The 16,725-nt window shown below is 43.4% G+C and overlaps 2 protein-coding genes across 5 annotated transcripts in view; one reads left to right on the top strand and one right to left on the bottom strand.

Annotated features, from left to right (window-relative positions):
- Positions 1–5,258, top strand: part of LOC132379367 (palmitoyltransferase ZDHHC16-like) — a 30,698-nt gene extending 25,440 nt beyond the window's left edge. For 2 of the 3 annotated variants that reach the window (XM_059947130.1, XM_059947131.1), the window contains 4 exons: positions 657–736; positions 1,907–2,025; positions 3,302–3,372; positions 3,528–5,258. In XM_059947130.1, coding sequence (XP_059803113.1) covers positions 657–736; positions 1,907–2,025; positions 3,302–3,372; positions 3,528–3,686 — 429 coding nt within the window. In that variant the 3' untranslated portion in view covers positions 3,687–5,258. Of the gene's footprint in view, positions 1–656; positions 737–1,901; positions 2,026–3,301; positions 3,373–3,527 lie in introns of all 3 variants that reach the window. The other variant, XM_059947132.1, reaches the window with a different exon arrangement.
- Positions 5,259–11,643: 6,385 nt separating this feature from the next.
- mms19 (MMS19 homolog, cytosolic iron-sulfur assembly component) overlaps positions 11,644–16,725 on the bottom strand; it is an 84,169-nt gene continuing 79,087 nt past the window's right edge. For both annotated transcript variants that reach the window (XM_059947133.1, XM_059947135.1), the window contains exons 30-32: positions 16,638–16,697; positions 15,754–15,854; positions 11,644–14,863 (exon numbers count right to left, since the gene is read on the bottom strand). In XM_059947133.1, the coding sequence (XP_059803116.1) occupies positions 14,836–14,863; positions 15,754–15,854; positions 16,638–16,697 (189 nt within the window). In that variant the 3' untranslated portion in view covers positions 11,644–14,835. The remainder of the gene's footprint in view (positions 14,864–15,753; positions 15,855–16,637; positions 16,698–16,725) is intronic.

Consider the following 16,725-nt stretch of genomic DNA (forward strand, 5'->3'; position numbering starts at 1 on the left):
AACCAGTAAAAAAGATTTTTCTGTTTTGGACCTGTACTCTCTGCGGTTGAGAAGAACGAGGGGAGATCTCACCTAGAGAGAGTGGACGTGAAGAGTCTAGGACCAGGTGGCACAGCCTTAAAGTACAAGGATGTTCCTTGTAACAGAACTGAGGATTTCTTTAGCCAGAGAGTGGTGATTTTTTTTTAATTCATTGCCATAGATAGCTGTGGAGGCCAAGTCATTAGGTATATTTAAAGAGGAAGTTGATAGATTCCTGATCTTTAAGAATGTCAAAGGTTGCAGGGAGAAAGCAGGAAAATGGGATTGAGGGAAAATAACAGCCATGATCAAATGGTGGAGCAGGCTTGATGGGCCAAACGACCTACTTCTGTTCTTATGTTGTATGGTTTTAAACTGTCAAGAGTTGGAATTGTGATTTATACTTATGGCTGTGCTCCCATCTTGCCAGGTCTCGCTTTCCTCCTATCCATTTCTTTTGTCTACTATTGCAGTTCCACTGGTGTGTTGATAAAGACCTGAAATTCGCTCATAATTTTTATATTTAATTTACCTCTTTAAACAAAAAAAAATGCTTGGTAATATGAGAATTTCAATGAACAGGTGAAGAGTGGGTTTCCTCACTCCTGGTGATGGTCTTTCTCTATTTCTTGCAGACGGCCACTGCAGCTCCCATTATATCATTCCAGGAAAAGATTTTCCACAAGAGTATCATTTACCTGTGGGTTCTCTGCAGGTCAGTAATCTCCAGAGTTTATCACACCCAAAGCCTGGCCTTGGCTCAGAATTGCAGGTTCAGGTACAGGTTGATGGGACAAATAGCCTGTTTCTGTGCAGTAGTGCCCTCTATCCCTGAGCCTATGTGCCTGTAGCACACTACCACATTTCCACACCTCACGTTCTGATAATACAGTCAAGGAAACAAGCAATCAACTGACAGTGTAATACTGGCAGTCTTCATTAAAGTACATCCTTGGTGGGGAAAACCACAATTTTCAGAATGTTCATTATTCCCCCATTTAGAAGTAAAATTTACATTAGTTGTGCAGTCTCTAAGAATGTTAACTGTGTTTGAAATCTGTAGTCGGTGTTTCCAGGATCTGATACATTACCAGGTGACTGCCTCCTCCATCACTTCGATTCTTCAGATTCAGAATTCATGTACGTCAAAACACGCAGCGAAATGCATTGTTTGTGTTAACAACAATGAGGATGACTGAGGCTGTCTACAAGAAGGGTCAGAGCCGTCTCTATTTCCTGAGGAGACTGAAGTCCTTTAACATCTGCAGGATGATGCTGAGGATGCTCTACGAGGCTGTGGGGGCCAGTGCTATCATGTTTGCTGTTGTGTGCTGGGGGCAGCAGGCTGAGGGTAGCAGACACCAACAGAATCAACAAACTCATTCATAAGGCCAGTGATGTTGTGGGGGTGGAACTGGACTCTCTGAAGGTGGTGTCTGAAAAGAGGATGCTGTCCAAGTTGCATGCCATCTTGGACAATGTCTCCCATCCACTCCATAATGTACTGGTTAGGCACAGGAGTACATTTAGCCAGAGACTCATTCCACTGAGATGTAACACTGAGCGTCATAGGAAGTCATTCCTACCTGTGGCCATCAAACTTTACAACTCCTCCCTCAGAGTGTCACCACCCTGAGCCAATAGGCTATTATTATTTATGGTTTTATATTGCTATATTTCTTCACTATTCTTGGTTGGTGTGACTGTAACGAAACCTAATTTCCCTCGGGATAAATAGAGTATGTCTGTCTGTGTCTGGAAGATTGCAAGTGTCACTGCATATTCCATGGCCAATGTAGCATGTTCACCATTTTGGTGTAGTGGAAGAAGTGGGCTCCGTTCTGTTGGGATCACTAATGTGTCCCTATCTTTTCCACTAGCTCAGTAGCCCTCGCCCTCAGCGGTCTCACCTTGTGGCACACAGTCCTCATTCTCGGTGGGGAGACCAGCATCGAGAGGCACATCAACAAGAAGGAACGGCAGAGGCAGCAGCAGAAAGGACGGGTAGGTGGTTGGAGCAGCAATCTGTGCAGGTTCAGAGCCCAGTGTGTGGTGCGTTAGCTGAGGCGGGGAGTTTTGCAGCCTAGGGTGTTAGCTGGTGGAGGCATCATCTTTGGATTAGTGGTGACATCTTGTCTGCTTTGGCTGTCAGAGTGATGAAGGGTGTCTCTGTGAGTCACCTCATATTGAGTGCTAGACGGTTTTGACATCTTGTTAACCACAATTGGTCAGCCAGACATTTTGGGGGTCAAGGGGTGCTTGTAGCAGCCCATTTTAACCTCTGGCTTTAAGCCTTTGCTTTTTGTGAAAGCGTGTGTTTTTAGGTCTGGTGCTTTGAACGGTAGAGCACAGTACAAGTCCTTCAGTCCACAATGTTGTGCTGACCTATTTGAAGATTAATCTAGCCCTCCCCTCCCACATAGTCAAACACTTTCTTTCAAGCATGTGCCTATCTAAGAATCTCTTCAATGTTCTCTTCTGGGGTTCTGCCAAAGTGAGCTTCCTTCCCTTCTGAGATCCATTCAAGCTCAGGTGTCACCTAGTTCTTTTGAAGGCCTTCCAGGACCTCGGGTCGCGTTTATCCTGGATTTGAATTTTGTATATTTTATGATGGAAATGAGGGACATATTCATTTCATGTAATGTTCGTTGAGCGCATTTAAAGCAAAAGTTGATAGGTTCTTGATTAGTCAGTACATCAAAGGTTACGGGGAGAAGGCAGGAGAGGGATAATAAATCAGCCGTGATGTGGAGCAAACACATTGGTCCTAGTAGCCTAGTTCTGCTCCTTTGTCTTATGGACATGTTGTAAGTATGTAAATCTTTTATTAAATGGTAAACTGCAATACACACAAAATGCAGGAGGAACTTAACAAGTCAGGTATCATCTATGGAGGGGAATAAACAGTTTACATTTCAGGCCGAGGACCTTTCATCAGACTTGGAAAGCAAGCTGAAGCCAGAGTAAAAGAGTGGGGGGAAGGCCCTTCTTTTCAGTCTTGATGTGGGGCTTTGGCCAAAAATGTTGACTGTTCATGCATTTCCATAGATGCTGTCTGATCTAATGAGTTTCTCCAACATTTTGTGTGTTGCTGAAGATTTCCAATATCTGCAGATCTCTTGAGTTTCAAGGTAGAAAGCTGTTTTGGCTGTATTGTCACAGCTCCTGACCACGGCGCTTGGTAACCCGCTAACTGTAGATACTGCGACTGTAAGCTGAGTGTTTGCTGTCTCCAACTCATTTCCTGTTGGATTTTCACATTCTCCTCCTTTCTGGACAGGTTTTCCGAAATCCTTATCATGCAGGCAAACTGAACAACTTGAAAATGTTTCTTGGAATAGAAAAACAGAGGTAAAGTGTTTTAGAAATCTGTTCAAGATGTAAGCTGGTGCTGAGTATGGACGGAGGTGGGGCATTGTCTGTAACCACTCAGTGCGGTCTCCTTATTCATTGGGCACATCCTGATGCGGGGAAGATTTCACTAATGAGCTCGTCTTGTGTTTCAGTCACTGGATAACTCGTTTGCTGCTTCCATCCTCTCACCTACCGTACGGAAATGGCATGACATGGACACTCCCAGCGGCTTTCAGCGTAGACAAGACAATATTGGCGATTTGATGATGACAGTGTTGCCAAAACCTTTGCTGAGCGGGATGGGGACGTGAACTAGAGGGACCGAGGGCTTGTTGGCCATCCTGGCTGAGGGGAGTGAAGGAACCGTTGGACAGAAGATGACCCAGTGATTGCTCTGCACCTTGCAGTGCAAGGCATGAGCCAGAAGCTCAATGAAGCAATAAAAGGCCACAATGGTTGTTCACTGTGCTCACACCAGCAAGCTGTGCTTCACTGGATGGGAATATTAAGGGAGTATTTTATACATGCAAACTTAAGGGTGTTCTGACAAAACCAGGCCCCATTTAATGAATAGATACAAACTCTGAACAGTAAAACAGTATTCCTTCCTCAGGTGCTGTAAAATGAATGCATAAAAGTGGAGTCTTGCTAATCAGAACGCCCAAGGATGGATTTAACTTTCTGGGAATACACACAGGCTGTGCCTGACCTTTGAGGAGATAAACAGAATGGACCAAGCCCATTACTGTCACGCAGTGGTGGGAAAAGAAAAATCTGTTACCCTTTGCTTGAAAAGAATTTCAGTGAAGTAAGACCTTATTTATTTTGATGTGTATGGCTGCTAATCGTTTCCTTCCCAATTCTGTAGGTGAAGGCTTTTGTTACAGCAGATGAATATAGGTGATCCAATGTGATCTTCACCATTCCAATGCAGTCTGCCCACAGATAGCAACAATTGGGTTCTGATGTAGATCTCCTGGAAATGGACGGAGAGTTGTGAAAGGATCACACCTAGCAAGAACGGCGACTTGAGAATAATCCTGTTGTTGAATTTATCATTAAGGATATTGCTGTAAACATTTTGTCATTAGTTTCATTGGTGTTCTCTGTTGAGGTTGATAAAGTTTCCTGTGAGTGACACTTTAAAGCTGCTCTATTGCATTGAGGGGGATGGAGGTTGTGATGAGTCCTTCATAATCTGTCTTTCACAAAAGGGCATGTAGGCCCTCTCCTAAATCCCTTTGCCTGGTGCGCAGAGCTCCACTGTGGACCAGAACTAGAAGCCTGTGGATTAGGCATTTTGGTGCTACAAGGACAGGGGCCAGAGAATGTAGCCACCCCATACCTTTACCCTTCTGAACCAGGGTAAATCAACATGGTACATGAACCTTAACTGCACTCCAACACTCCCAGCTGGGAGCTATCCAGGTACTTAGCAATGTACATCTCCATTTTTTTTCTTTAAGAATTGTATTTCTGTTGGGATATCCCAAGTGCTTTCAGTCAGCAAAGTTCTCTGGTTTATTCTGTACCCAGTTTGGGCGATTTGTACCTGCTTGTTCGTTTTCAAGGCAGGAGGCCAGGTAGAAGTAGCCGAATGCTGAGTTACCACCCCTGCCCGAGGTTAAAAACCTTTCTTAGAGCCCCGTGGTGCAAATCTTGTACTTAATGTTTAGGGTGAGCTGGTAGCAGACACAGAATTTCTTTACAAGTACTCAGTGTTGTTTCTTCTCTAATGTTTTGTGTTTCCATTTGTATTGTAACTACAACACCGTCCTTGTGACATCAGCCACCCACAGTACTTCCAACAATTTCTAAACTGTTCCCTTTAGACAGTGTACTGGAGAACAGGAGATTCTTACAAATAAATGTTTTACATTTGATTTGATCAAATGTTCTGTGATTATTTCCCTTCTCTTTGAGAAGCTGCATTTGGACCTGGTGTTTCAATGTGGAAAGTAGTAAGGAGAAGGTTGTGGCAAGCTCGAGCCATTTAAAATTTGCTAGTTAATTTGTGTCGTCGTTTCTATACAGCGCAGAACACTTTACAAAGGATGTCAGGCAGAAACCTTACTTATTGGTATGTAAACTTGGTCTTTAATGTTTCACAGATCTTATCAAAGATGGATTGAAAATTGAGGCTTGCCATCACTTTTCTCGGTGGCTCAGTTCAGTAAGTCTTGGTGTCAGAGCCCAACCGAAGGTCGAGAAAGGAGTAGATTCAGATAAGGCTGGTCTTTTTCGCCTGCACTGGCGCAGTTACATGTTGGCGTCAGAGGCCTGAACTCAACAGCAAATGAAAGGAAGGATGCCATTGTCTGAGTGTGCCAGTGATAAGAGTGGGAAGGTTTAGGCTTAGGCTTCAGCGAGAACAGGTGGAGGCACAGAAGAAGCGGTAAGCCTTTTTTTTGGCAGTGTAGTCAGGATGGAATGCTCCTCCTTTGAGATATGGGAATTCAGGATATCTGACAGTTTCCCTGAAGAATACATATGCGGGAAGTGCTCCTGCCTTTAGCTCCTGACTGACCAGGTCAAAGAGTTGGAGCTGGGTTGGATGGACTCCGGATCATCCGGGGGATTATAGATGAGCTCCTTGAAGAGGTGTCACACCAGAGTACAGGCTTCGGACAGTAGATGGGTGAACACCTGGAGAGGTAGGGGATTAAGAAGTCATTACAGGGTTTCCCTGTGGCCATTCCTTCAGCAACAAGTATACCTTTTTGGATACTGCTGGGGGTGGGGATGACCTGCAGCAGCCGGACTAATGGCACTATGGCCATCCCTGAGGCTCAGCAGGGAAGGTTAATGTCAGGCAGTGTAGTAGTGATGGGGGACAGATGGGAGACACAGAGACACCAGGATGTTGCATTGCTTCCCAGGTTGTAGATACCAAGATGTATCAGAGCAGCTGCAGGAGATTCTCACAGGGGAGGGTGAACAGCTGGAGGTTGTGGTGCATATTGGCAGCAATAACGTAGGTAGAAAAGGTGTAGTGAGTATATAGAGTTGGGAAAGAGAAAAAAAAACAGAAACAGAAAACCTACAGCACAATAGAGGCCCTTCAGCCCACAATGCTGTGCGGAACATGTACTTACTTTAGAAATTACCTAGGCCTCCCACAGTAGCCTGGGGTACATCTCATCCCAACCTGGTGACTTATCCAACTTGATGCTTTTCAAAAGCTCCAGCACATCCTCTTCCTTAATATCTACATGCTTAAGCTTTTCAGTCCACTGTAAGTCATCCCTACAGTTGCCAAGATCCTTTTCTGTAGTGAATACTGAAGCAAAGTACCTCTGCTATCTCCTCTGGTTCCATACACTCTTCCACTGTCACATTTGATTGGTCCTATTCTCTCACGTCTTATCCTCTTGTTCTTCACATACTTGTAGAATGCCTTGGGGCTTTCCTGAATCCTGTCCACCAAGGCCTTCTCGACTCTTTCTGGCTCTCCTAATTTCATTCTTAAACTCCTTCCTGCTAGCCTTATAATCTTCCAGATGTTTATCATTACCTCGCTTTTTGAACCTTTTGTAAGCTCTTCTTTTTGACTAGATTTACAACAGTCTTTGTACACCATGGTTTCTGTACCCTACCATCCTTTCCCTGTCTCATTGGAACATACGTATGTGGAACTCCGCGTGCAAATATCCCCTGAATATTTGCCACATTTCTGCTGTACATTTCCCTGAGAACATCTGTTCCCAATTTGTGCTTCCAAGTTTCTGCCTGATAGCCTCATATTTCCCCTCACTCCAATTAGATGTTTTCCTAATTTGTCTGTTTCTATTCCTCTCCAATGCTATGGTAAAAGCGATAGAATCATGGTCACTATCTCCAAAATGATCTCCCACTGAGAGATCTGACATCTGACCAGGTTCATTTCCCAATATCAGATCAAGTACAACCTCTCCCCTTGTTGGCTTATCTACATATTGTGTCAAGAAACCTTCCTGAACACACCTAACAAACTTTATCCCATCTAAACCCCTCACTCTAGGGTGATGCCAATCAATATTTGGGAAATTAAAATCTCCCACCACAACAACCCTGTTATTATTACACTTATCCAGAATCTGTCTCCCTATCTGCTCCTCGATGTCCCTGTTACTATTGGGAGGTCTATATATAAAGAAATACCCAGCAGAGTTATTGACCCCCTCCTGTTCCTAACTTCCATTCCATTGACCATCCCTCCATGACTTCCTCCTTTTCTGCAGCCGTAACACTATCTCTGATCAACAGTGCCACGCCCCCACCTCTTTTGCCTTCCTCCCTGTCATTTCTGAAACATTTAAAGTCTAGCACGCAAAGTAACCATTCCTGCCCCTGAGCCATCCAAGTCTCTGTCATGGCCACAACATCATAGCTCCAAGTACTGATCAACACTTTAAGCCCATCTGCTTTGTTCATAATAGACACATCTCAAGCCATTGATCTGAGTGCATCCCTTATCTATCACCTGCCTATCCTACCTCTCGCACTGCCCCAAAAGAGGTCCCAATGATCCAGAAATCTGAATCCCTGCCCTCTGCTCTGATCCCTCAGCTGTGCATTTATCCTCCACCTCACTATTCCTATACTCACTGTCATATGGCACCAGCAATAATCCTAGAGGTCCTGCTTCTCAACTTCCTCCCCAACATCCTGTAGTCTGTTTTCAGGACCAACTCCCTTTTCCTACCACTGCCATTGGTACCAATATTTACCATGACCTCTGGCTGTTCTCCTTCCCACTTCAGGATATTTTAAGAACATATCAGTATCAGTCACATCCCGGACCTGGGAGACAAACTACCATCCATGCTTCTTTCCTGCATCCACAGAATCGCCTGTCTGACCCCCTAACTAGAGTCCCGTATCACTTCTGCCATCCTCTTTCTTTCCCTACCCTTCTGAGCCACAGGGTCAGACTCTGTGCTAAAGGTGCAGCCACTGTTGCTTCCCCCAGGTAGGCGCTCCCCCTCAACAGTACTCAAACAGGAGTACTTATTGTTAAGGGGGACAGCCAAAGGGATGCTCTCTAGCATCTGATTCTTGCCCTTTCCTCTCCTGACTGTTACCCACTTAACCGTCTCCTGAGGCCCCGGTGTGACTACCTGCCTATAGCTCCTGTCTATCTCACTGTCCCTGACCAGATGGTTTCCCAAAGTAGAAAATTCTAATATCAGAGAGCATGCAATGAAGGTGAGAAGGGGTATGGTTTTTACTCTGAGTCATAGACACCTGGAATGATGGTAGAGGCAAATACATTAGAGGCCTTTAAGGTACTTAGATAGGCACTTGGATGTGAGGAAGATGGAGGGATATGGACATTGTGTAGGTAGGAGGGATTAGTGTTTGGGTGTTTTTGATTTACTTTTTAGCTGGTACGGCATAATATTGTAGACTGAAAGCCTCTTTCTGTGCTATACTATTTTACATCTATATTCCATGTACTACCTCAAAGTGGTGCAGTCTGTACCTGGGTCAGTTGTTCAATGGCTGGAACTCCTGTCAAGCAGTTGTTCTGCCCCATTGCTAAAGACTGGAGATTGAACTTCACTTCGCACAGAGTCCAATACTGGAGTAAAGGACTACACAAGCAACACTATTTCCTGGGAGAGATCTAGAACCTAGTGGTGGATAGGAAAGCTCCTGCTCCTTTTCAAATCAACAGTGCAACAAATGATTCTATTCACCATTGCACTGCTGGTTGTGTGAATCTTCCAGCAAAATGGATCATATTTCAAATGTACTTATTTGGTTGGAAAGACAAGTTCATGAAGGATGGTATGTAAATGAAGCTAATACTATTGGCAATGGGAAGCCTACATGCCAAAACACATTTCCACACCCCACCTTCCAACAATATTTTTCAAGGAGAAACAGGAAAACCAACAGAGTGTTTATCATGGCACTCTTTATTAAAGTTTATTCTTGGTGGGGAAAACCCTTTTTTCAGAATGTTCATTATTCCTCCAGTTAGAAGTTACATTTATACTAGTTGTGCAGACAACTGCAAATACACACACGCTTTTGTAAACTTGTTAGCTGGAACCTAGTTAATTCTCATTTATCAGTCTCCTCACCACCTCCTTTGTTCCATGGAAAAGCAGCTCTTTGTGCACAGAGCATCTTATAAATGTACCTGTCAAACTTAGGAGCAAGAAACTGTTGAGCGAGAAGCCTCCCTGCAAGAGATAACAGCAGCATAATGAACCCCTTTTCTGTGCACAGCCTTTCCTGCTGCAAGCAAGCAGGCAACTATGAATCTGAACTAGCAGCCACTGGAACACCTTTACAAATGGTTAAATGATCTGAAGAGCAGCAGCAGTGAGAGAGAAAGTTAGGAAAGAGCTGAAATGACAGGGAGATTTCTGGAAGTGCAAATGATGGCTTTTGCAATGCTTGGGATGGTCAAGAGCATGCTGCTGTGGTAAATTTAAAATCTGCCGCAAAGAATAATTGGCTGCATCTCTGATCCCATGGGTGACTTTACATTCATACACTCTGAAGCACACTGATCCATTCCTGGACCATCCCAACAGAACCTTCCTGGGCAGATGTGACATTTGTGTGTGCCTTTTTACCTCCTCTTATTACCCCCATGTGTAATCCTTCCAGGTTACAGGATCCATGAGTTTGTTCAGTAATAAACAACAGTGGAAGTAGTGAATCAATCTGCACTCTGCAGATGGGTTCTGATGAAGATGATTGACCCCACATCCTAACATTGTTTCCCTCTCCACAGGTGGTGCCTGATTTGGCTGACTATGATAAAACGTTAGATTTCAAGATCAGTTGTTTGTTTGAACTTTCGAAAGCCACGTTAATTTTCTTCTAGTTTGCAATGCTCATGTTAACAACCTCCTCTCCCCTGGTAAGAGGAAATACAGAGCACCCCAGTTCACTATAAATCCTTTCCTCATTTCCTATTGCTTCCACCCACTAGTCTGTTGGCTTAAAACCTTTTACAAATCTCCCAGGTCTGATTATCTGCAGCACACCTGAAACATTAACTGCATTTCTCACTCCACAGATGCAACCAAATCCGGAGTCTTTCCAGCATTTTGTTTTTGATTTCACATTTCCAGCAATATGGTACTGTATTGTCCCTTTGTAGCTTTGGAAACAGGAAGCAACGTCTGGAGGTGAATATACTTAGTAACATACAAAATGCTGGAGGAACTCAGCAGGTCAGGCAGCATCCATGGAGAGGAATAAATAGTCAACGTTTCATGGATAAGACCATGAGGACTGGAAAGGGTGGGAAAAGCAAGACGTGTCTATTCCTTTCCATAGATGTTGCCTGATCTGCTGGGTTCCTCCAGTACTTTGTGTTTTGCTCAGGATTTCCATAATCTGCAGCATCTCATGTTGATGTACTGAAAGTATATTTCCACTTCTCACCACACACAAAAGAAGATGTGGTCACTGGAAGTCAACCAAACTGGCCTCAGCCCATCATTGCAGGAATTCTTTAATAATGTTCAGACTGTTTCACATTTCATCAATAAATGAAGGAGTCTGTGCCCTCATGCTGCAGGATGCAGACAAGGGCTAACACATTGAATCCTCAGAAATGACATACAGTAACCATCTCCATGGAGAGGAAACCTGGACAGCATTATCACTGCTATCACACCAAAGCCACTCTGGGGGTCACTAATGACAGAAACCCAATGCTTCTGGACACAAATATTGTAGCTCTGAGAACCCACAGCAAGCAATTCACCTTGTGTTGAGATGTTACCCTTAAGATGTACAAGATGTTGATGAGGCCAAATTTTAGAGTATTGGGTGCAGTTGTGTACCTACAGGAAAGGTATAAATAAGAGTAAAATTTACATGGATTCAAGGACCTAAGCTATAGGTTCAATTGGTGCAGACTTTATTCCCTAAAGCATAGGAGAATGAGGGGAGATTTGATATGGGTATACAAAATTTTGAGGGCTCTAGCGTAAATGCAAGCAGGCTTTTTCCACTGAGGTTAGGTGAAACTATAACTTGACATAGGTTAAGGATGAAACTTGCAATATTTACAGGAAACATAAAGGGAACCTTCTTCACTCAGAGGACGATGACAGTGTGGAATGAACTGCCAGTGGAAGTGGTGAATGTGGGTTCGATTACAACATTTAAGAAAAGGTTGGCTACGTACTTGACTGAGGGGCATGGAGGGCAAAGGACCAGGTGCAGGTGGACGGGACTAGGCAGAATAACAGTTCGGCACAAAGCAGACGGGCCAAAGTGCCAGTTTCTGTGTTGTTGTGCTCTGCAACTTCCTGGTATCCAAACGACTCTGCACTGTCGAGAAGGTACATGTCAGAAGTACAAAAGTTTACTCTTCACTTGCCTGGAGAGATGCTGCTCTAACTCTCTGGACACTCAGTGCTGTTGAGGATAAATCAGCCCCAAATGTTTGTTTCCTGCAGCACTGTGCATCATCCACAAAGTCCAATGCAGTTGTTAGCCAAGGCTACTCTGGTTGCACCTTCCAAACCCACCAGCTTTACCACCACCTCAGCTTCCAAATTGCTCAACGTTCAGACTTGGAATTACAGCACTGGATGGAAGCCCTGGAAACCCCTCCCCTGCAGGACTGTAGGAGCACCTTCACCAGGACTGCAGTGCTTCAGGGTGATAGCTCACCAGGGCAGTCTGGGACAAACAATAAATACCCTTGAACCAAGCTCCCAAGAAATAATAGTGAGCAGGTGTGCAGAGAGCAAATACAAGTTCCCGAACACTCAAAAGGGGAGTACTGGAAAACATTAACTGTAGTTTGAGATAGAAAATTCATCATAGGGAATAGTGAATTCTTGGTTCTGTAGCACAGCTGAGAGAGATGGAGCGGTATGGAAAGAGATGGAATAGTGAGCTAAAGGGGAACCCTACTGGGTTGGTACCAGGCTGAACTGGACTGACAACAAACTGCAGGCTAAAGTGAACTTCTGTCTGGTTACCAGCCTAGCAACAACTTAAATACACTCCAGCATGGAAGCTTGCTACTGTAGATACAAGGTAAAAGCAGAACTGAACACAGCTCTAATAAAACATAGGTAATGAAGCTTGACGCAGCAAAAAGTTTACTTCACTCTATGTATACACAGGGTAGAGATATTGGGGGGGAAACGTAAATAGGAAACAGTGCCTCCTATGTGACCATGTGAATTCTTTTGGTCTACACAAACAAGCAGCAATTTACCAGTGATGTGAAAATAAGGCTGCTGTGGGTCATTGATAGAAAGAAGCAATTCTGTAGTGCCAGTGAGGGACCAGATTAAAGGATACCCAACAGTTACTCAATGCGACACAGGATATAGTTAACACTCATGGAATCACTTCTTTGCCCAATCCAGATGCTGCCTAATATCGGTACAGGTTTTAACCCCTTTACACAATGCTGCCATATATTTGTATGTTTTGACTCCAAATCAGTTCTCACTGTGTGAGGAACACCCCGATATTCCCAACCCCATGAAGCCAATGACTGTGACCATGCTGAAATCCTAGACAGCTGGCTGCTTTGGTGTAGGCCAGAGGCTGCCTGAGCCTTGTCAGGAACTCAGGCCAAACCTTTGCCAGAAGACCAACTTCCCAGTTACTGTGAAAAGCACAAAAACGATAGATACTGGAAACTTGAAATATATAATGAAAATGAAATGATCAAGAAGGATCAGTAGAAAGAGAAACAGAGCTAACATTCCAAGTTAATTCCTTTCTTCATGCCTTCCCAATGAGGTTATCTATCTGAAGAATTAAATGTTTCTCCCTCTCTGCATCCGCTGAGTAATTCTAGAAATCTGTGCTTTTAATCTCAATTATTGCTTTAGTCATGCATCATCCCACCTGTGGATTCCTGAGATCTTTTGCACTATTTATTTTTGTAAGTTGCAGTAACTTTCGTCTTGCACTGTACTGCTGCCACAAAACAACAAATTTCACAACATATGTGATAAAAAAACATGATTCTGATTCAGTCTGCATAGAAGAGATATTCATGTCACCAAACCCAAGGATCACGACTCCCGAGCACGAGGCAAAGGAGAGAGACAGGAAAACAATCCTAACATCTGCTCACATGGTGTGACCTTCTCTCATGATTGATAAGCCAGAAAATGCACACACTGGACTCTGGTCACACACTCAGGGATCAGATGGGTGACTGGAGGTTGCTTAGGGCAAGTTTTGTATACAGCTTGTAGCCTTCCCTCTCAATCAAATCCACTCTAGCTGGCCATAGGGTCATGAATAAATGTAATCCACTGGCTACTACAATCATTGTAGTCCTTCCAGACTAATTACCCGATCATCTAACCCTTCACCCTACAGAGCCCTCCATTTTTCTATCATCCGTGTGTCTAAAGACTTGTTTTAAATGTCCCTAATGTGGTAGAGGCAGATATGTTAGGGGCATTTAAAAAGCTCTTAAGTAGAAAAGCTAGAGGGCTATGCAGAGAAGGATTAAATTGATCTTGGAGTAGGCACAACATCATGGGCCAAAGGGCCCAAACTGCATTATAATGTTCTGTGTTCTATGTTCCTGTCCTGGCAGGCTATAGCTTTGTCACTTTTAGTAGCTTAAAATATGTACTTCACCCTGATAATTTCTAGCTTAGACAATTGACAACCATCAAACTTCCTCTCCAGCACCAACTCTGCTCGCTCAGACCTCAACCATGAGCATCCAGCACCAAACAGCTCCAACCACACCTTGCATATTAGATGAGTAACACTGTCACGCGTAACTGCACACCCATCTAGCTCTTCACGATCATCATCAGTGGAGGTTACCGAAAGGCGCAGTTAAAACAAACTTTTGGTCATAATGGAAATTTCAAAGCTGTAATTTGCATTTAAATTCCAATCTCATATAAGAAACTTGTAGGTATCCATGATGTAAAAATGCAAACCTTAGCTTAGATTCCAGTTCAAAACTCACTCCCACATATCCGGGATTCCAAATATAAATTATTTGAACTTGTTGATCTGGGTTACACTGCTGGGCCCAGTCCTTCCCGGTGCAGCTCAGGAGTGGAACTATCCATCAGCTGTGAACAGATGATTCTTCAACATGTGCTCAACACCCCAGCCCTCCATTTGTTAATTTCTTCCCCACACAGTCCTTACTCCATTGCTGGAACAATGAAAGTGATTCAATCAGAGTTGTTGAGTTGGCTTTGTTGCTTATCACACTGGGCTCCGAGGCCCCCATGGGTGCTCTGTGAAATGTGCTTCTTTATACATTTGGTTAAAAATTAAAGAAAAAATACAAAAACAAAATGGTTAAGCATCAAAGTGCAATCTCTCCATCGCTTCAGTCTCCACCTCAGTCGCAAGTCGCTGTCAGAGAGGTTTTGAATTTTCCTGCAGTTTCTGTGGTTTGGGACGTCATGTCGGACAGGTCACTGAGTACGGAAAAGACTGGGCTTCGGCTGATTGTCTGCTTCTCGGGTCGGCTGCTCTGGGTGAATATCAACTACCCGGGCTCCCTAAAAGAAACCTGATGCAAAGCCCACAATTAGTTTTGGAAGGTGTTTGATCTGTTTGTTTAATTCTTAGGCTGAATAATTGCTATTTTCTTTGCCATTTAACAATTCATTGTCTGCTTGTATTTTAAGTAGTTCTTATATACATGTAAAATTTCTTGGTAGCCACAGTACGTACAGTAAATGCAATTGTACAGTGTATCTCCTAGTAGTCATATGGGTATAATTCTGGAAAGATCTGGAAGCCTCTCTTAGTACTGCATTATTTGAATAAGGACAATCTTATTGGTCGACTCTTTTCTATGAATTTTTCTTATCTATGGAGTTTAAAAATAGCTGACCATAAGGTAACACCATCTTCATCTCTTTAGCTTTAAGATTTTGTTCTGCCTTCTGTTACCAATTTCTGCTCCTGTTACTATCCATTTCAACTTTCCTTTGTTCTATCAATGGTTAATAAAACAATCTTGAAGCCTCTTCCTGACTTCTGAAAGAACCCTAGATTAAAACATCAGAATCCACCAAGACTGGGAGACAAATTGGGAAAAAGAGTGGACAATTAACATTTTTTTGTTACAAAGATATAGATAATTAAAAATAACAACCGAAGATAACACATACAAAATTCTGGAGGAACTCTGCAGTACTCCTGACAAATAGTATCAGCCTAAAACATCAACTGTTAATTCCTCTCCTTACATGCTGCCTGACCTACTGAGTTCCTCCAGTATTTTGTTTATGTTACTCTGGATTTCCAGCATGTGCAGAATCTTTTGTGTTATTGATAATTAAGAGTGATCAGTTTGCTACTAGATAATTTCCCTTTTGCCCTCCCATGCTCAATAAATGGATTAGACCTTAACAACAAATAGAGGCTCCATTCTCCCCCACAATTCACACGCACCATTCTCCCCGAGCTGCAACCGCCTCCTTCCTCACCAGCCGTTTCTTGTCATCTAAGGGTTTGGCTAGGGCTTGAATCACCCGGGCTTTAAATGGAAGGATCTGTGGAGGGAAGACAAGTTGAAAAGCAAAGATTAAGTACAAGCCCAGCTTCCCCACAGGAAAGCAATGAGGTAATACTCTGACAACAGTACAGGGCCATGGTGAATGTGCTCATCTATGCTTCAAAAGAATGCTTTACATTTCTACAAGAATGTATGAAACCTTTATAGATGCACTTTTGGTGCCACTTTATTTTTTTTGTCTTGGGGGTAATTTTTGTCTTGCATTGTACTGCTGCCACAAAACAAATTTCACAACAATATCCCAGTGATAATAAATCTGACTCTGTCCCAAAATAACAGTGTAATTAGTTATGTTTAAGAGGATATTCTGATTTAGGATTGAAAGGATTAAAACTGCAGGGTAGTGAAATGCAATCACTCGAGTCAAATTTGATGTTCTCCTGAGGCGCTGTCAATTGATGGGTCTGAAGGTGGCCATAGAGACTAATCTGAGATCCACATATTCTGGTCCAGTGTGGGAACTAGGTGTTTCCAGACCTCTCCTACCCTTTCACCACTCGTTGATTGCCACGGACCTATTCCAGGATGTTAGGGTGGATTCCCTTAATGGAGAATGCCTGTGCATGACCTTGTTTAGTGTGGGGAGGCTGATGCATGGGCAGGCACCATAAGGTCCTTGACTGATTGGGGTAGGCATGGAGAAAGGGGAAAAAATACATTAGAGGAGTAAGTTTGCTTTAGTTACAAAGAAAAGTGTTTGAGCTTTTCCTCCCAACTTTACTAAGCCCAATTCAAGTCAACGCATGTGTACAAGCCTTACCACGTGTGTGGGCAGTTTCGTCAGTGCGTGCATACATTGCAAGGAGGCAATACGAACTTTCTACAATAAAACAGAGACAAACCAGTAT

Source organism: Hypanus sabinus, chromosome 22 (assembly GCF_030144855.1).
Source record: "Hypanus sabinus isolate sHypSab1 chromosome 22, sHypSab1.hap1, whole genome shotgun sequence".
In the NCBI taxonomy this organism is placed as follows: domain Eukaryota; kingdom Metazoa; phylum Chordata; class Chondrichthyes; order Myliobatiformes; family Dasyatidae; genus Hypanus; species Hypanus sabinus.